This window comes from Mirounga leonina, unplaced genomic scaffold (genome assembly GCF_011800145.1).
Source record: "Mirounga leonina isolate KUSES-001 unplaced genomic scaffold, KU_Mleo_1.0 Mir_366, whole genome shotgun sequence".
NCBI lineage: Eukaryota > Metazoa > Chordata > Mammalia > Carnivora > Phocidae > Mirounga > Mirounga leonina.
Genome location: NW_023270709.1, coordinates 13162056 through 13179038, shown reverse-complemented (window position 1 = coordinate 13179038; position 16983 = coordinate 13162056). Strand labels below are relative to the sequence as shown.

Sequence of the window (16983 nt, the reverse complement as noted above, 5' to 3'; positions counted from 1 at the left end):
TGGGATTTTTCTATTTTTTTGAGTGAGGCTTGGATGGCTATGTATTTCCCCCTTAGGACCGCCTTTGCAGTATCCCATAGGTTTTGGACAATGTGTTTTGTCATTTGTTTCCATGAATTCTTTAAGTTCTTCTTTGATTTCCTGGTTGACCCAAACATTCTTGAGCAGAGTGGTCTTTAGCTTCCAAGTGTTTGAATTTCTGCCAAATTTTTTCTTGTGATTGAGTTCCAGTTTTAGAGCATTGTGGTCTGAGAATATGCAGGGAATAATCTCAATTGTTTGGTATCAGTTGAGACCTGATTTGTGACCCAGTATATGGTCTATTCTGGAGAAAGTTCCATGTGTGCTTGAGAAGAATAAGTATTCTGTTGTTTTAGGGTGGAATGTTCTGTAAATATCTATGAGGTCCATCTGGTCCAATGTATCATTCAAAGCTCTTGTTTCCTTGTTGATTTTCTGCTTAGATGATCTGTCCATTGCTGAGAGCGGAGTATTGAGGTCTCCTACAATTAACGTATTGTTATCAATAGGACTCTTTATTTTGGTTAACAGTTGGCTTATGTAGATGGCTGCTCCCATGTTGGGGGCATAGATATTTACAATTGTTAGATCTTCTTGTTGGATAGACCCTGTAAGAATGATATAGTGGGGCGCCTGGGTGGCTCAGTTGGTTAAGCGACTGCCTTCAGCTCAGGTCATGATCCTGGAGTCCCGGGATCGAGTCTCGCATTGGGCTCCCTGTTCGGCAGGGAGTCTGCTTCTCCCTCTGACCCTCCTCCCTCTCATGCTCTCTGTCTCTCATTCGCTCTCAAATAAAATCTTTAAAAAAAATGATATAGTGTCCTTCTGTGTCTCTAACTACAGACTTTAGTTTAAAATCTAATTTGTCTGATATAAGAATTACTACCCCAGCTTTCTTTTGAGGTCCGTTGGCATGGAAGATGGATCTCCATCCCTTCACTTTCAGTCTGGATGTATCTTTAGGTTCAAAATGAGTCTCTTGTAGACAGCATGTGGATGGGTCCTGTCTTTTTATCCAATCTGCAACCCTGTGCCATTTTATGGGAGCGTTTAGGCCATTCACATTGAGAGTGATTATCGAAAGATATGAATTCATTGTCATCATGTTGCCTGTGAAGACATTGTTTTTATAGATTGTCCCTGTAAATTTCTGTTGTATATCACTTTTGGGGTCTTTCTGCTTTTATAGAAATCTCCCCCTTAATATTTCTTGCAGGGCCGGCTTAGTGGTCACATATTCTTTCATTTTCTGCCAGTCTTGGAAGCTCTGCATCTCTCCATCCATTCTAAATGAAAGCCTTGCCAGATAAAGTATTCTTGGCTGCATGTTCTTCTCATTTAGTACCCTGAATATGTCTTGCCAGGCCTTTCTGGTTTGCCAGGTCTCTGTGGATAGGTCTGACGTTATTCTGATGTTCCTCCCTCTGTACATAAGGAATCTCTTCCCCCTAACTGCCCTTAAGATGGTTTCCTTGGTTCTAAGATTTGCAAGTTTTACTATTACATGCCAGGGTGTTGGCCAGTTTTCCTTGATCTTGGGAGGGGTCCTCTCTGCCTCTAGGCCACGAATGTTTGTTTCATTCCCCAGATTAGGGAAGTTCCCAGCTACGATTTGCTCAAATACATCTTCTAGTCCTCTCTCTCTCTCCACTCCCTCTGGGATTCCAATAATTCTGACATTGGAATGCTTCATGGTGTCACTTATTTCTCTGATTCTATTTTCATGGATTCTGAGTTGTTTTTCCCTGGCCTCCTCTTTTCCCTTTTTATCTATTAAATGGTCTTCCAGGTCACTGATTCATTCTTCTGCTTCAGTTACCCTAGCTGTTAGATTATCTAGATTGGATTGGATCTCATTGATAGCATTAAGTTCTGCCAATTCAGCTTTCATTTCTGCCCTTAGAGACTCTATGTTGCCATTAACTGATTTCTCCATTCTTGCTATTGTCTTCACAATTGCTAGCCTGAATTCCATCTCTGACATCTTGGTTATAGCTGCATCCATTTGTAAATCTGCAGCATAAGTCAATCTCTGAGTCTTTTCTATTTTGGGGGCTCCTCCTCCTAGTCATTCTGCTGATGGGTGTTTGAGGGAATATATAGAGTCCAAATTACTGACCAGAACCCAAGCAAGGTGCACCTGTTTTCTTGGGACCTTAGGGTTGCTGACCTCTTGTTTTCCCAGCCTGTGTTTTGCGGGAGGGGCCTGCCGCACTGTTACTCAGGCAACCCTGTTTGGGCGGAGTTGCCCTGCCCCCCTGTGGCAGGGGATGGGCTCAGCGGGAATCAGGTTGGGGGTTTTGTTCTCTGGCAGCTTTCCCTGGCGGCTTTCAACATCTCTTCCGCGAGTCAGAGCATAAGAGACCATTTCCAACCCTCTGCCTCAGAGCACAGAGACCTCAGTCTGTTCTTCAGTGAGCTCTCCAGGCAACAGTCTCCGTTTCTGTCCCCTTGCTATAAACTGCAGTGTCCTGGGTTGTGCGCCCCTCCACAGTGCTCCCAGTCCTGCCTCCAGGTAGGGGCACGTCTCTGCCCTTTGTGGTTTTTTTTTTTTTTTTTTTTTTTTTAAGATTTTATTTGCGAGAGAGAGAATGAGAGACAGAGCATGAGAGGGAGGAGGGTCAGAGGGAGAAGCAGACTCCCCACTGAGCAGGGAGCCCGATGTGGGACTCGATCCTGGGACTCCAGGATCACGACCCGAGCTGAAGGCAGTCGCTCAACCAACTGAGCCACCCAGGTGCCCTGCCCTTTGTGCTTCTAAAACCGCCAGCCGCTCCCAGTTCGCACGCATGACCCCACCACTCCGGGTTTCCACCTTGGGGGCTGCAGTTCACAGGCGTGACCCCATCGCTCTGGGTTTCCACCCTGGGGGCTGCCCTAGAGTCCTTTCCCTGCTGCTACCGGTCTGCGAGTCTGAGCCCCGTCCACAGTGCCCAAGGCTGTTGCACACCGGCGGTGTAGGATCCCCATGGCCAGGCAAGCTCCTGCTGCCGTTTATCCTATCTGCCTGTGGAATCATGACTCCCTGCTTCGTACCTCAAAACCAACCACCTACAGTATTCTGTTTGTAGAGATCCAGATCTTCTTACATCTCAGGCTGGTTTTGTGGGTGCTCAGAGTGGTCTGGTAAATATCCAGCTTAATTCCGGGGACCAGTTGAAATAGGTCCCCTACTCCTCCACCATCTTTCCCCCCTCCCTGACAAATTAGATTTTAAACCAAAGACTGTAATAAGAGATAAGGAAGGACACTATATCCTACTTAAAGGGTCTACCCAACAAGAAGATCTAACAATTGTAAATATCTATGCCCCTAACATGGGAGCAGCCAATTATATAAGCCAATTAATAATAAAAGCAAAGAAACACATCAACAACAATACAATAATAGTGGGGGACTTCAACACCCCCCTCACTGAAATGGACAGATCATCTAAGCAAAAGATCAACAAGGAAATAAAGATTTTAAATGACACACTGGACCAAATGGACTTCACAGACATATTCAGAACATTCCATCCCAAAGCAACAGAATACACATTCTTCTCTAGTGCCCATGGAACATTCTCCAGAATAGATCACATCCTAGGTCACAAATCCAGTCTCAACCAGTACCAAAAGTTTGGGATAATTCCCTGCATATTTTCAGACCACAATGCTGACCACAAAACTAGAACTCAATCACAAGAGGAAAGTCAGAAAGAACTCAAATACATGGAGGCTAAAGAGCATCCTACTAAAGGATGAATGGGTCAACCAGGAAATTAAGGAAGAATTAAAATTCATGGAAACCAATGAAAATGAAAACACAAGTATTCAAAATCTTTGGGATACAGCAAAGGCAGTCCTAAGAGGAAAGTATATAGCAATACAAGCCTTGCTCAAGAAACAAGAAAGGTCTCAAATACACAACTTAACCCTACACCTAAAGGAGCTGGAGAAAGAACAGCAAATAAAGCCTAAACCCAGCAGGAGAAGAGAAATAATAAAGATCAGAGCAGAAATCAATGAAATAGAAACCAAAAGAACAGTAGAACAGATCAATGAAACTAGGAGCTGGTTCTCTGAAAGAATTAACAGGATTGATAACCCCCTGGCCAGACTTATCAAAAAGAAAAGAGAAATGACCCAAATCAACAAAATCATGAATGAAAGAGGAGAGATCACAACACCAAAGAAATACAGCAACTCTATGCCAGCAAATTAGATAGCCTGGAAGAAGTGGATGCATTCCTAGAGATGTATCAACTACCAAAACTGAACCAGGAAGAAATAGGAAACCTGAACAGACCTATAACCACTAAGGAAATTGAAGCAGTCATCAAAAATCTCCCAACAAAAGCCCAGGGCCAGATGGCTTCCCAGGGGAATTCTACCAAACATTTCAAGAAGAATTAATACCTATTCTTCTGAAACGGTTCCAAAAAATAGAAATGGAAGGAAAACTTCCAAACTCGTTTTATGAGGCCAGCATTACCTTGATCCCAAAACCAGACAAAGACCCCATCAAAAAGGAGAATTACAGACCAATATCCTTGATGAACATGGATGCAAAAATTTTCACCAATACTAGCCAATAGGATCTGACAGTACATTAAAAGGATTATTCATCACGACCAAGAGAGATTTATCCCTGGGCTGCAAGGTTGTTTCAACATCCACAAATCAATGTGATACAATACATTAACAAAAGAAAGAACAAGGATCATATAATCGCTCAATAGATGCAGAAAAAGCTTTTGACAAAGTACAGCATCCTTTCTTGATCAAAACTCTTCAGAGTATAGGGATAGAGGGTACGTACCTCAATATCATAAAAGCCATCTATGAAAAACCCACAACAAATATTCTCAATAAGGAAAAACTGAGTGCTTTCCTCCTAAGGTCAGGAACACAGCAGGGATGTCCACTATCACCAATGCTATTCAACATAGTATTAGAAGTCCTAGCCACAGCAATCAGACAACAAAAAGAAATCAAAGGCATCCAAATTGGCAAAGAAGTCAAACTCTCCCTCTTTGCAGATGATATGATACTTTATGTGGAAAACCCCAAAGACTCCACCCCAAAACTGCTAGAACTCATACAGGAATTCAGTAAAGTGGCAGGATATAAAATCAATGCACAGAAATCAGTAGCATTCCTATACACAAACAACAAGACAGATGAAAGAGAAATTAAGGAGTCAATTCCATTTACAATTGCACCCAAAACATAAGATACCTAGGAATAAGCCTAACCAAAGAGGCAAAGGATCTGTACTCAGAAAACTATAAAATACTCATGAAAGAAATTGAGGAAGACACAAAGAAATGGAAAAACGTTCCATGCTCATGGATTGGAAGAACAAATATTGTGAAGATATCAATGCTACCTAGAGCAATCTACATATTCAATGCAATCCCCATCAAAATACCATCCACTTTTTTCAAAGAAATGGAACAAATAATCCTAAAATTTGTATGGAACCAGAAAAGACCCTATTTCAAATAGCCAGAGGAATGTTGAAAAAAAGCAAAGCTGGCAGCATCACAATTCTGGACTTCCAGCTTTATTACAAAGCTGTCATCATCAAGACAGCATGGTACTGGCACAAAAACAGACACACAGATCAATGGAACAGAACAGAGAGCCCAGAAATGGACCCTCAACTCCATGGTCAACTAATCTTTTATAAAGCAGGAAAGAAAGTCCAATGGAACAAAGACAGTCTCTTCAACAAATGGTGTTGGGAAAATTGGATAGCCACATGAAGAATGAAACTGGACCATTTCCTTACACCACACAGAAAAATGGACTCAAAATGGTTGAAAGACCTAAATGTGAGACAGGAGTCCATCAAAATCCTAAAGGAGAACACAGGCAGCAACCTCTTTGACCTCAGCCACAGCAACTTCTTCCTAGAAACATTGCCAAAGGCAAGGGAAGTAAGGGCAAAAATGAACTATTGGGACTTCATCTAGATAAAAAGCTTTTGCACAGCAAAAGAAACAGTCAACAAAACCAAAAGACAACCAACAGAATGGGAGAAGATATTTGCAAATGACATATCAGATAAAGGGCTAGTATCCAAAATCTATAAGGAACTTCTTAAACTCAACACCCAAAGAACAAATGATCCAATCAAGAAATGGGCAGAAGACATGAACAGACATTTTTCCAAAGAAGACATCCAAATGGCCAACAGACACATGAAAAAGTGCTCAACATCACTCGGCATCAGGGAAATACAAATCAAAACCTCAATGAGATACCACCTCCCACCAGTCGGAATGGCTAAAATTAACAAGTCAGGAAACGACAGATGTTGGCGGGGATGCAGAAAAAAGGGAACCCTCCTACACTGTTGGTGGGAATGCAAGCTGGTGCAGCCACTCTGGAAAACAGTATGGAGGTTCCTCAAAAAGTTGAAAATAGAGCTACCATATGACCCAGCAATTGCACTACTGGGTATTTACTCCAAAGATACAAATGTAGGGATCCGAAGGGGTACGTGCACCCCGATGTTTATAGCGGCAATGTCCACAATAGCCAAACTGTGGAAAGAGCCAAGATGTCCATCGACAGATGAATGGATAAAGAAGATGTGGTATATATATACAATGGAATATTGTGCAGCCATCAAAAGGAATGAAATCTTGCCATTTGCAACAGCGTGGATGGAACTGGAGGTATTATGCTGAGCAAAATAAGTCAGAGAAAGACATGTATCATATGACCTCACTGATATGAGGAATTCCTAATCTCAGGAAACAAACTGAGGGTTGCTGGAGTGGTGGGGAGTGGGAGGGATGGGGTGGCTGGGTGATAGACACTGGGGAGGGTATGTGCTCTGGTAAGCACTGTGAATTGTGCAAGACTGTTGAATCACAGATCTGTACTTCTGAAACAAATACTACAATATATGTTAAGAGAAAAAAAGATAGCAGGAGGGTAAGAATGAAGGAGGGTGAAAATCAGAGGGGGAGACAAACTGAGAGACAACAGACTCAAAAACAAACTGAGGATTCTAGAGGGGAGGGGAGTGGCAGGATGGGTTAGCCTGGTGATGGGTATTAAAGAGGGCACTTCTGCATGGAGCACTGGGTGTTATACACAAACAATGAATCATGGAACACTACATCAAAAACTAATGATGTAATGTATGGTGATTAACAAAAAATTTTTTTAAAAAATCGGTCAAGGGATTCACAAAAGGATGTAAAATAGGACATAGCAGGGGTGGGAGGAAAGAATTAAAGAATGGGTTCAAACTTAAGTGACCATCAACTTAAAATAGACCATTGTATGCAGAAGATGTTATATACAAACCTAATGGAAACCACAAATCAAAACCTAGTAATAAATATACTTAGATTCCTTTCTAGTTTTGACATATCACTAAAGACAACTAATTGTGAGAGAAGAGAGCAAGAAAGAACACAGAAAAACCATAGAAATCACCATAACAAGTAACAAAATAGGAATAAATACATACCTATCAATAATTACTTTGGACTGTCTAGTCCATTTATATTCAATGGAAAGACACAGGGTGATGGAATGGATAAAAAAAACAAGACCCATCTATATGCTGCCGACAAGACACTCATTTCAGACCTTAAAGACACCTGCAGATTGAAAGTGAGGGGATGGAGAAATATTTATCATGCAAATAGATGTAAAAAGATGGGCTAGCAATACTTATATAGGAAAAACTTTAAAACAAAAGCTAATAAGAAACCAAGAAGGACACTATATAATCATAAAAGAAACTATCCAACAATATAACAATTGTAAATATTTATACACCCGACATGGTATAACCCAAATACATAAGTCAGTTAATAACAAGCATAAGGGAAGTAATCAATAATACAATCGCAGGGGACTTAACAGCCCACTTACATCAATGGACAGATCATCAAAACAGAAAAAACAAGAAGGGGGTATAGCTTAGGGGTAGAGCATTTGACTGCAGAAAAAAGAAAATAGTGGCCTTGAATGACACACTGGACCAGATAGACTTAACGGATATATTCAGAACTTTCTATCCTGGAACGCTTGGGTGGCTCAGTTGGTTAAGCATCTGCCTTTGGCTCAGGTCATGATATCCAGGTCCTGGGGTCAAGTTGTGCATTGGGCTCCTTGCTCAGCAGGGAGCCTGCTTCTCCCTCTGCCTGCCACTCCCCCCTGCTTGTGCTGACAAAAATCTTAAGAAAAAAAAAGAACATTCTATCCTAAAACAGTGGAATATGTATTCTTTAATGCACACAGGACATTCTCCAGAATAGATCACATATTAGGCCACAAAACAATCCTCAACAAATTCGAAGAGACTAAAATCCTACCATGCACCTTATCTGAAACTAGAAATTGGCCACAAGAAAAAAAAATCTGTAAAGAGCACAGATACATGGAGGTTAAACAACATGCTACTGAACAATGAATGAGTCAACCAATAAATCAAAGAAATAAAGACAAATTAAAATGAAAACAATGGTCCAAAATCTTTGGGATGCAGCAAAAGCTGTTCTAAGAGAGAAGTTTATAGCAATACAGGCCTACCTCAAGAAGAAAAATCTCAGACATAACCTTATATCTAAATGAGCTAAGGAATAAACCCAAAACAAACCTAAAACCAGCAGAAGTAAAGAATAAATATTAGAGCAGAAATAAAATGGAAACTAAAAAATAGGGCAGATCAATGAAACCAAGAGCTGGTTCTTTGAAGAGATCAACAAAATTGATAAACCTCTAGCTAAACTCACAAACAATAACAGCAACAAAAACCCAAATAAATCACAAGTGAAATAAACAGCACAGAAATACAAACAATGGTAAGAGATTATAAAAAAAATATGCCAACAAACTGAACCTGGAAGAAATATATAATTCCTAAAAACCTAACCTTCCAAAACTGAATCGGGAAGAAATACAAAATTTGAACAGACCAATTACCAGCAATGAAATTAAAGCAGTGATCAAAAAAAAATTCCCCCCAAAAAAACAAATTTCCACGACCAGATGGCCTCACAGGAGAATCTACCAAACATTTAAAGAGGAGTTAATACTGGGGCGCCTGGTCAGGTGGTTAAGCATCAGACTCGATTTAGCTCAGGTCATGATCTCAGGGTCCTGAGATCAAGCCTGGTGATGGGCTCTGCACTGGGCATAGAGCTTAAGATTCTCTCTCTCCCCTGTCTCTCCTCCCAACCCCCCCCACCCCCCGACTCACACTAAAAAGGAGGAGGAAAAAAAAAAAAGAAGTGTTTACACCTATTCTTCTCAAACTATTCCAAATAACAGAAGAGGAAGGAAAACTTCCAAGTTCATTCTAGGAGCTCAACATTCCCCTGATACCAAAACCAGATAAAGATACCACATATACCCACAAGTGTAAACAAGCCAATTATCTCTCATGAACATGGACACAAAAATCTTCAAAACAATATTAGCGAAGAGAAAGCAATAATACATTAAATAAAAAGTCACTCACCGTAATCAAGTGAGATTTATTCCTGGAATAAAAGGGTGGTTCACTCTTTTACAAATAAATGGGAAATAAAAACATTTTAATAGATGTAGAAAAAGCATTTGACAAAGTACAACATCCATTCATGATTAAAAAAAAAAAAAAACCCTCCAGAAAGTAGGTTTAGAGGGAAAACACCTCAACATAATAAAGGCCTTTTATGAAACACCCACAGCTAACATCATACTCAATGGGGGAAAACAGCTTTTCCCCTAAGCTCAAGAAAAAGACAAGGATGCCCACTTTCACCTTTTATTTAACATAGTACGGGAATCCTAGCCACAGCAATTAGACAACATAAAAAAATAAAAGGCATCCAAATTGGAAAGGGAGAACTAAAACACAGTATTTGCAGATGACAATACTCTATATAGAAAACTCTGAAGACTCCACCAAAAAACTAGAACTGATAAATCAACTCAGTAAAGTTGCAGAATACCAAAAAAAAAAAAAAAGTACAGAAATCCATACATTTCTATATAATAATGAAGCAACAAAAAAAGAAACATTAACAATCCTATTGACAATTGCCCCAAACAAAATACTTAGGACTAAACTTAAGTGGTGAAAGATCCATACTCTGAAAACTAAAAGACACTGATGAAAGAAATTGAAGAGGACAAGAACATATGGAAAGGTATTCCAATGCTCATAGATTGGAAGACTCCTAAAATGTCCATAGTACCCAAGGCAATCTACAGATTTCTGCAATCCTTATCGAAATACCAACAGCATTTTTCACAGAACTAGAACAATTCTAAAATCTGTATTGAACCACATGAGATCCCAAATCGCCAAAGCTATCTTGAAAAAGCTAGAGGCATCACAATTCCAGTTTAAGTTATACTACAAAACTGTAACAAAACAGTAGGTACTGGCACAAAAATAGACACACAGATCAATAGAACAGAGTAGAAAGTCTACAAACAAACCCATGATCATATGGTTAATCTTTGACAAAGGAGGCAAGACTATGCAATGGGAAAAAGATAGTCTAGTCTTTTCAACACATAGTGCTAGGAAAACTGGACAGCTACATGTAAAAGAATGAAACTGGATGACTTTGTTTCACCATACACAAAAATAAACTCAAGATGGATTCAAGACCTAAATATGAGATCTGTAATGATAAAAACCCTGGAAAAGAGCATAGGTGGTAAGGCCTCCGACATCAGCCATAACATTTTTCTAGATAGTTCTCCTGAGGCAAGAGAAACAAAAGCAAAAATAAACTACTGGGACTTCATCAACGTAAAAAGCTTCTGCACAGTGAAGGAAACAACCAATGGAACTAAAAGACAACCTACTGAATGGAAGATATCTGCAAATGACATATCCAGTAAAGGGTTAGTGTCCAAAATATATACAGAACTTATACAACTCAACACCCAAGAAATAATCCAAAGCCAGTCATAGGAAGACAAATACCATATGATCTCACTCCTATGTGGAATTTAACAAAGGAAAAAAAGACAAACTAAAAAAACAAACTCTTAACTGCAGAGAACAGGGTAGGTGGGCAGGGGGATGGGTGAAATGGGTGAAGGGGATTACAAGTATACATGTAAAGAATTGTTGAATCACTATATTGTACACCTAAAACTAATAACACCGTATGTTAACTATACTGGAATTAAGTTGTTTTTTTTTTTTTAAAGAAGGGCAGAAAAGCTGAAAAAAAAAACAAATTCACAAATTTTCAAGCTACAAAAAAATATGTAGACGTCTGTTGTGTTTCTATACACTAACAATGAGCTAACAGAAAGACAAATTAAGAAAATAATCCCAATTGCATTAAAACACTTAGGAATAAATTTAACCAAGGAGGTGACAGACCTGTACTCTAAGAACAGTAAGATATTAATGGGGAAAAAAAAAAAACTGAAGACACAAATAAATGGATATACTGTGCTCATGGACTGGAAGAATATTGTTTAAATGGCCGTACTACCCAAAGAAATCTACAAATTCAATGCAATTCCTAGCAAAATACCAATGGTATTTTTCATAGAACTAGAACAAATAATCTTAAAGTTTGTATGGAACAACAACAACAAAAAGATACCAAATAGCCAAAGCAATCTTAAGATGGAGAGATCATGCTTCCAGATTTCAAACCATATTACAAAGCTACAGAAAGCAGTATGGTACTAGCACAAAAATAGATGCATGGTGCAAAGAAGAAAACACAGAGCCCAGGGATAAACTCCCACTCATCTAGTCAATCTACAACAAAGGATGCGGGAATATACAAGGTGGATGTTGGGGAGGATGTGGAGAAAAGGGAACGCTTATGCACGGTTGGTGGGAATGCAAACTGGTACAGCCACTCTGGAGAACAGTATGGAGGTTCCTCAAAGAATTGCAAATACCACATGATCTAGTCATTTCACTACTAGGTATTTACTCAAAGAAAATGAAAACACTAATTTGAAAAGATATATGCACCCCTATGTTTACAGTGGCATTATTTATAACAGCCATGCAATGGAAGCAACTCAAGGGTCCATCAGTAGATGAATAGATAAAGAAGATATGGTATATACTATGGAATATAACTCAAACATAAAAAAAAGTGAGATCTTGCCATTTACGACATGGATGGACCTAGAGGGTATTATGTTAAGTGAAATAAATCAAAAATACCATAGGATTTCACTTCTACGTGGAATCCAGAAAACAAAATAAATGAACAACAGCAACAACAACAACAAAACACAAAAACACCAGATTCTTAAATGCAAAGAACAAAGGTGGTTGCCAGAGGGGAGGTGGGTGGGGGGGATGGGCAAAACAGATAAAGAGGATCAAGAGTTACAAAGTTCCTGTCCCAAGTCAGAGATGAGAAGTGCAACTGTGGGAGTGCGGACAATGGTAACAGCATCTTGGCTTTCCATCTGTCTTGTTCCTATCCACACAATGACCTGCCTCGGGGTCCCATGCTCCCTGCCCCATGGAGGATAAGCTGTGTCCTGGCTGGAATGCGCACAGTCTCGTTCTGACCATCCCTGAAGTAACGCACAGAAGGCCCCGCTGCAGAGAACTAGTACAGATCCTCTGGCAAGCAGATGGCACCCCTTGAGTTAACTAGCCTTGAGACCTCACCACCATGCCCCTCACTCTATACAGGCTGGGAATTAAGGTCCGGACTCGGCGGCGAATAGCTGCATAGCTCAGGGATCCTTTGTCTGCCCGATCCCACCGTCCACCCCCATCAGTAAGTTATCCTGAATAAAACTGTGTAAACAGTAGGGAGTGCTTGCTTTGTTTTTGGTCTCTGAGTGCCTTCTCAGACTGGAGGATATAAACCATACTGCAGTCATGTTCTGTGATGACAGAGTGGCTATACTCATCGTAGAGAGCATTAAGGGATGTACATAATTGTCAAATCGCTATGTTGCACACCTGAAACTATAGGTCAACTGTACTTATATTAAAAATATTTTTCTAAGACTTTATTTGACAGAGTGCTCACAAGCAGGGGGGAGTGGGAGAGCACATGCTGAGCAGGGGGTCCCATGTGGAAATCAATTCCAGGGACCATGGGATCATGATCTGAGCCCAAGGCAGACGCTTAACCAACTGAGCCCCCCAGGCGTCCCTCATTAAAAAAAAAAAAATCAAACTAGATAACTAGTTTCATTCCAGTTCTTTAAATGACCCAAAGCCATACAAAATTAAAACAAGACACTTATCTTTGGGATCAGTCCCTGCTGAATTAGCAAAGGTTCATCTTCTTTGAGGCCATCCATGAAGAATCGCTGAATACATTTCAGCAAATAAAATGGACCTCAGGCAAACCAAGACATACTTCACAACAAAATCTCTATGCTGCCATAGGACTACCCTGAGATGGTGAATAAAGGCAAATACTGAAACCTGTTTTACTTTTATATGTCATTTAGATAAATATGTATATCAGAATATTCTAATGAAGAGTAAATAGTCAATTAGTGGTAAATAATATACTTACCTTTACTACTACTCCTGGAAATAATCTAGAAGAAAAAGTAAAGCTTGTATTATTTTTAAAAACCATTATCAACTCTAACTTTTTTATTTTTTTAAAGATTTTATTTATTTGAGACAGAGAATGAGAAAGAGAGAGCACATGAGAGGGGGGAGGGTCAGAGGCAGAAGCAGGCTCCCCGTCAAGCAGGGAGCCCGATGTGGGACTCGATCCAGGGACTCCAAGATCATGACCTGAACCGAAGGCAGTCGCTTAACCAACTAAGCCACCCAGGCGCCCATCAACTCTAACTTTAATTCATTAGTGCTGATAGTTCTCTAACAGGCAGGAGTCGACTTTCCTTAGTAGGAAAAAACTGAGAAATCCTATTTGACCTTCAGTCACTATTAAAATCAGCTTATCGCCCTTAAACAGTTGAATGACGTATGCATGAAAATAAACCACTTCATTTTTCTATAGCATTGGTTAGGTATGGTTTCCACTTCATATAATGTTCTAATACAATATGAGAGTCTTGGTAAAACCCACATTTTAGAAAACATAAGTTTTATAAATAACTTGAAGATTCCTACAAATAATCAATGGTATCTGTTCAGTGAAGCATCCATCCTCATCCTTACCAAGGCTGTGTCAAAGAAGTCTTCTGTAACATCAGTCAGGGATGTGTCGGACGCTAGATCTGCCATGGTCAGAAATTCTGTTGTTTTTTCAAACCAGGAAACCATGTACATAAGAGAAAAAACACTGATGGAAAATTCTATGACCATATAACAACTGCCTATTCGATAAAGTTTCATAAATCTTTTACCAGAGCAAAATATTTTTAAAGACTGGTTTCTATAACATTTCAATTAGACCTAGCTCTAAGGCCTCCATCTAGAACTCTCCAGAATGAAGTCCTACTGCTATAAAGTTGTACTAATAAGTTCTCAGATACCAGCAAGAGTTGGCCAGGATTGATGCCAGAAAGGCCTATATAGGGGCTAGTGATTAAAGATTAAGAAGTAAATGAGCCTCCCCAACACTGCAACAATTCTTGTCATCTGGGAGGCTGTAGAAAACAAACTAATCAAAGGAGATGCAGAATTTGGAAAGCGCTCCAGAAGTATGTTAGTACGATATATGTCTCAAGCCTTTCTTTTGTCAAAAGCTTCCAGCTAAGTGGAGATTTGTTTTCCTGTAGGAACGTATATCCACATTCATATTAAGTTGCTAGGATTGATAAGATTTAAAATAAACTCCTATAAACCCTCCAAGAACATTTATTCAAAAAAGCAAAGGCCATCTTCGGACCATTTTTTGCTTATAAAAAGAAAAAAAATTCTGCATGCGTAGTTTGAAATTATCAATTGAACATGTAGTAAGAGGAGTTTGTAATGAAAAACGCTTACAGGAGTGAGCCTTGGAAACTTGGTCCACTTTGGAGCCAAGAACCCAAAGCACCCCACTGGGGACCATGGACATACCAATCTATTTGCAACCTTGACTGCACATTAGGAAAACCTGGGGAGCTTTGAAACACCCTGACGCCCAGGACTCACCACAGACTCAGTACGTAGCAATCTCTGGTGGTGGGACCCAGAGAGTGCTTGTTAAAGCTCTCCAGGGGATTCTAATGCACAGCAAGGGTGGCGGGGCACTATTAAGTTCCAAGTGATGTTTCTTTGATCTCAAATGAGGCAAAGATTTGTGCTAGATTGCATCATCCACTTTCTGAGGCAAACTGTTCTCCAACAGCCTAAGGGGGGGGAAAAAATCCTTCTACACAACGGAACTCACCGCTAAGGTGATATCCTCCCCCTTCCTATATTCATACTCTGAATTTTACGCTTTTAAGTAAATTTTTGTCACTATTCCATTTACCACCCCAAATCCTATTCCCCCCCCCCCTCAGCATACCAAAATATATTGAGCATAGGTACAGAGGAGTGAGGGCAATGCCACATTTGATCAAGACTTGGGACTAGAAAGTCACTCTCTGGACCTACTTATGTGCCATGAGCCTACATGTCCCCACAGCTGTGTGATTACCAGAAGCCAGACAAAATAGTTATTTACAGATATAATAGGTACTACTCATTATGTAGATCTTATAAGACAAGTTGCTTAATCCTCCAGGATCTTTCCATAGGAAATTCTTACTCTGAGGAGAATAAGTTCCCAGTACATTTTGTGTTGACCTGCAAAAATGATCGACTTTAGAAGTATAGAATCTAGTATCCCATCACTTTGATAGTATCAAAGTATTTTTCTTGGCCAAAAACCTACATGAAACAGAACATACTTTAGAATGTGCCTAAGTTCTGGTTCTGAAATTTCCATCACCAACTGGAATTCCAATGGAATATGGAAATTCCCATTTGATTTCAAAACTCCGGTGGAAATCGGATCTGACCCTTTAAATCTTGGAAGGGTATTTTAAAATCTAAATAGAAAATTCAGGTTGGGTCAGATCCCAACTCATCTCGGGGCCCCCCCCACCCCCAAAACCACCACCACCAGCTTAAGGTTCCAAGTTACCCCTGGGACATCCTGTTCCATTTCCTTTGAAATGGTTTTACCTCCTCTTCCCGATTTCCTGTTAATTAACTGCATATGTATACGAGGGAGTTAGGTGCTACTAGATGCAAAATGAAACATACAGTTTGCCTAAGCAAAATCCTTAGCTCTACCCCCCACCCTGCAAACGGTTTTAAAGTCCCTGAGAGGAGTTAGGGAAAGCCTGGTATTTATTTGGTCTCCCCAACCCCCCAAGAGGGGCCACAGTTAGAGGCATTTTACAGTAAAAAAAGAAAAAGGGGGGGGGGACAAACAGATCTCCCTGAGTCAACCTGGTCTTAACAAACTTCAGGTACTAGGGTCCAGGGGGTGGGGGGAAAAAAAGGTTTTAGAACCAGCCAGATCACTCTCCTGCCCCTCTATCTTCCCTCATCTCCTCACCAACAAATCCAGCATCTAAGGGCTGAAAATCTCCTTGTGAAAAGAGGTATATAACAAGAGATTACGTAAACTCTGCTTTGCTTTCAGATGCCATTGTCAAGGCACTCATAATATTACCCTGTGGCTTAACCCCTAACAGGATAAAATGTCACAACCGCATAAATTAGAATAAGCAAAAAATGTTTTACTCTGTTTTCAGGTTCAACTGAGAGTTTCAAAATGGAAAAATGGGCTGTGCACTCTGAAAAACAGTATGGAGGTTCCTCAAAAAGTTGAAAATAGAGCTACCCTACAACCCAGCAATTGCACTACTAGGTATTTACCCCAAAGATACAAATCTGAAGGGGTTCATGCACCCTAACGTTAATAGTAGCAATGTCCACAATAGCCAAACTATGGAAAGAGCCAAGATGTCCATCAATAGATGAATGGATAAAGAACATGTGGTATATATATGTGTATATATATATATATATGCATGCATAAGCGTGCACACCCATATGCGCATGTGCGTATATATGCATATACATACATAGAAT

General features: G+C 40.0%; 1 protein-coding gene across 1 annotated transcript in view; it reads right to left on the bottom strand.

Annotated features, from left to right (window-relative positions):
* Nucleotides 1-16983, bottom strand: part of SYCP2L (synaptonemal complex protein 2 like) — a 112467-nt gene that overhangs the window by 89446 nt on the left and 6038 nt on the right. Inside the window, exons 7-8 of the mRNA XM_035030436.1 lie at nt 14125-14229; nt 13508-13532 (exon numbers count right to left, since the gene is read on the bottom strand). Of these exons, the coding sequence (XP_034886327.1) occupies nt 13508-13532; nt 14125-14229 (130 nt within the window). The remainder of the gene's footprint in view (nt 1-13507; nt 13533-14124; nt 14230-16983) is intronic.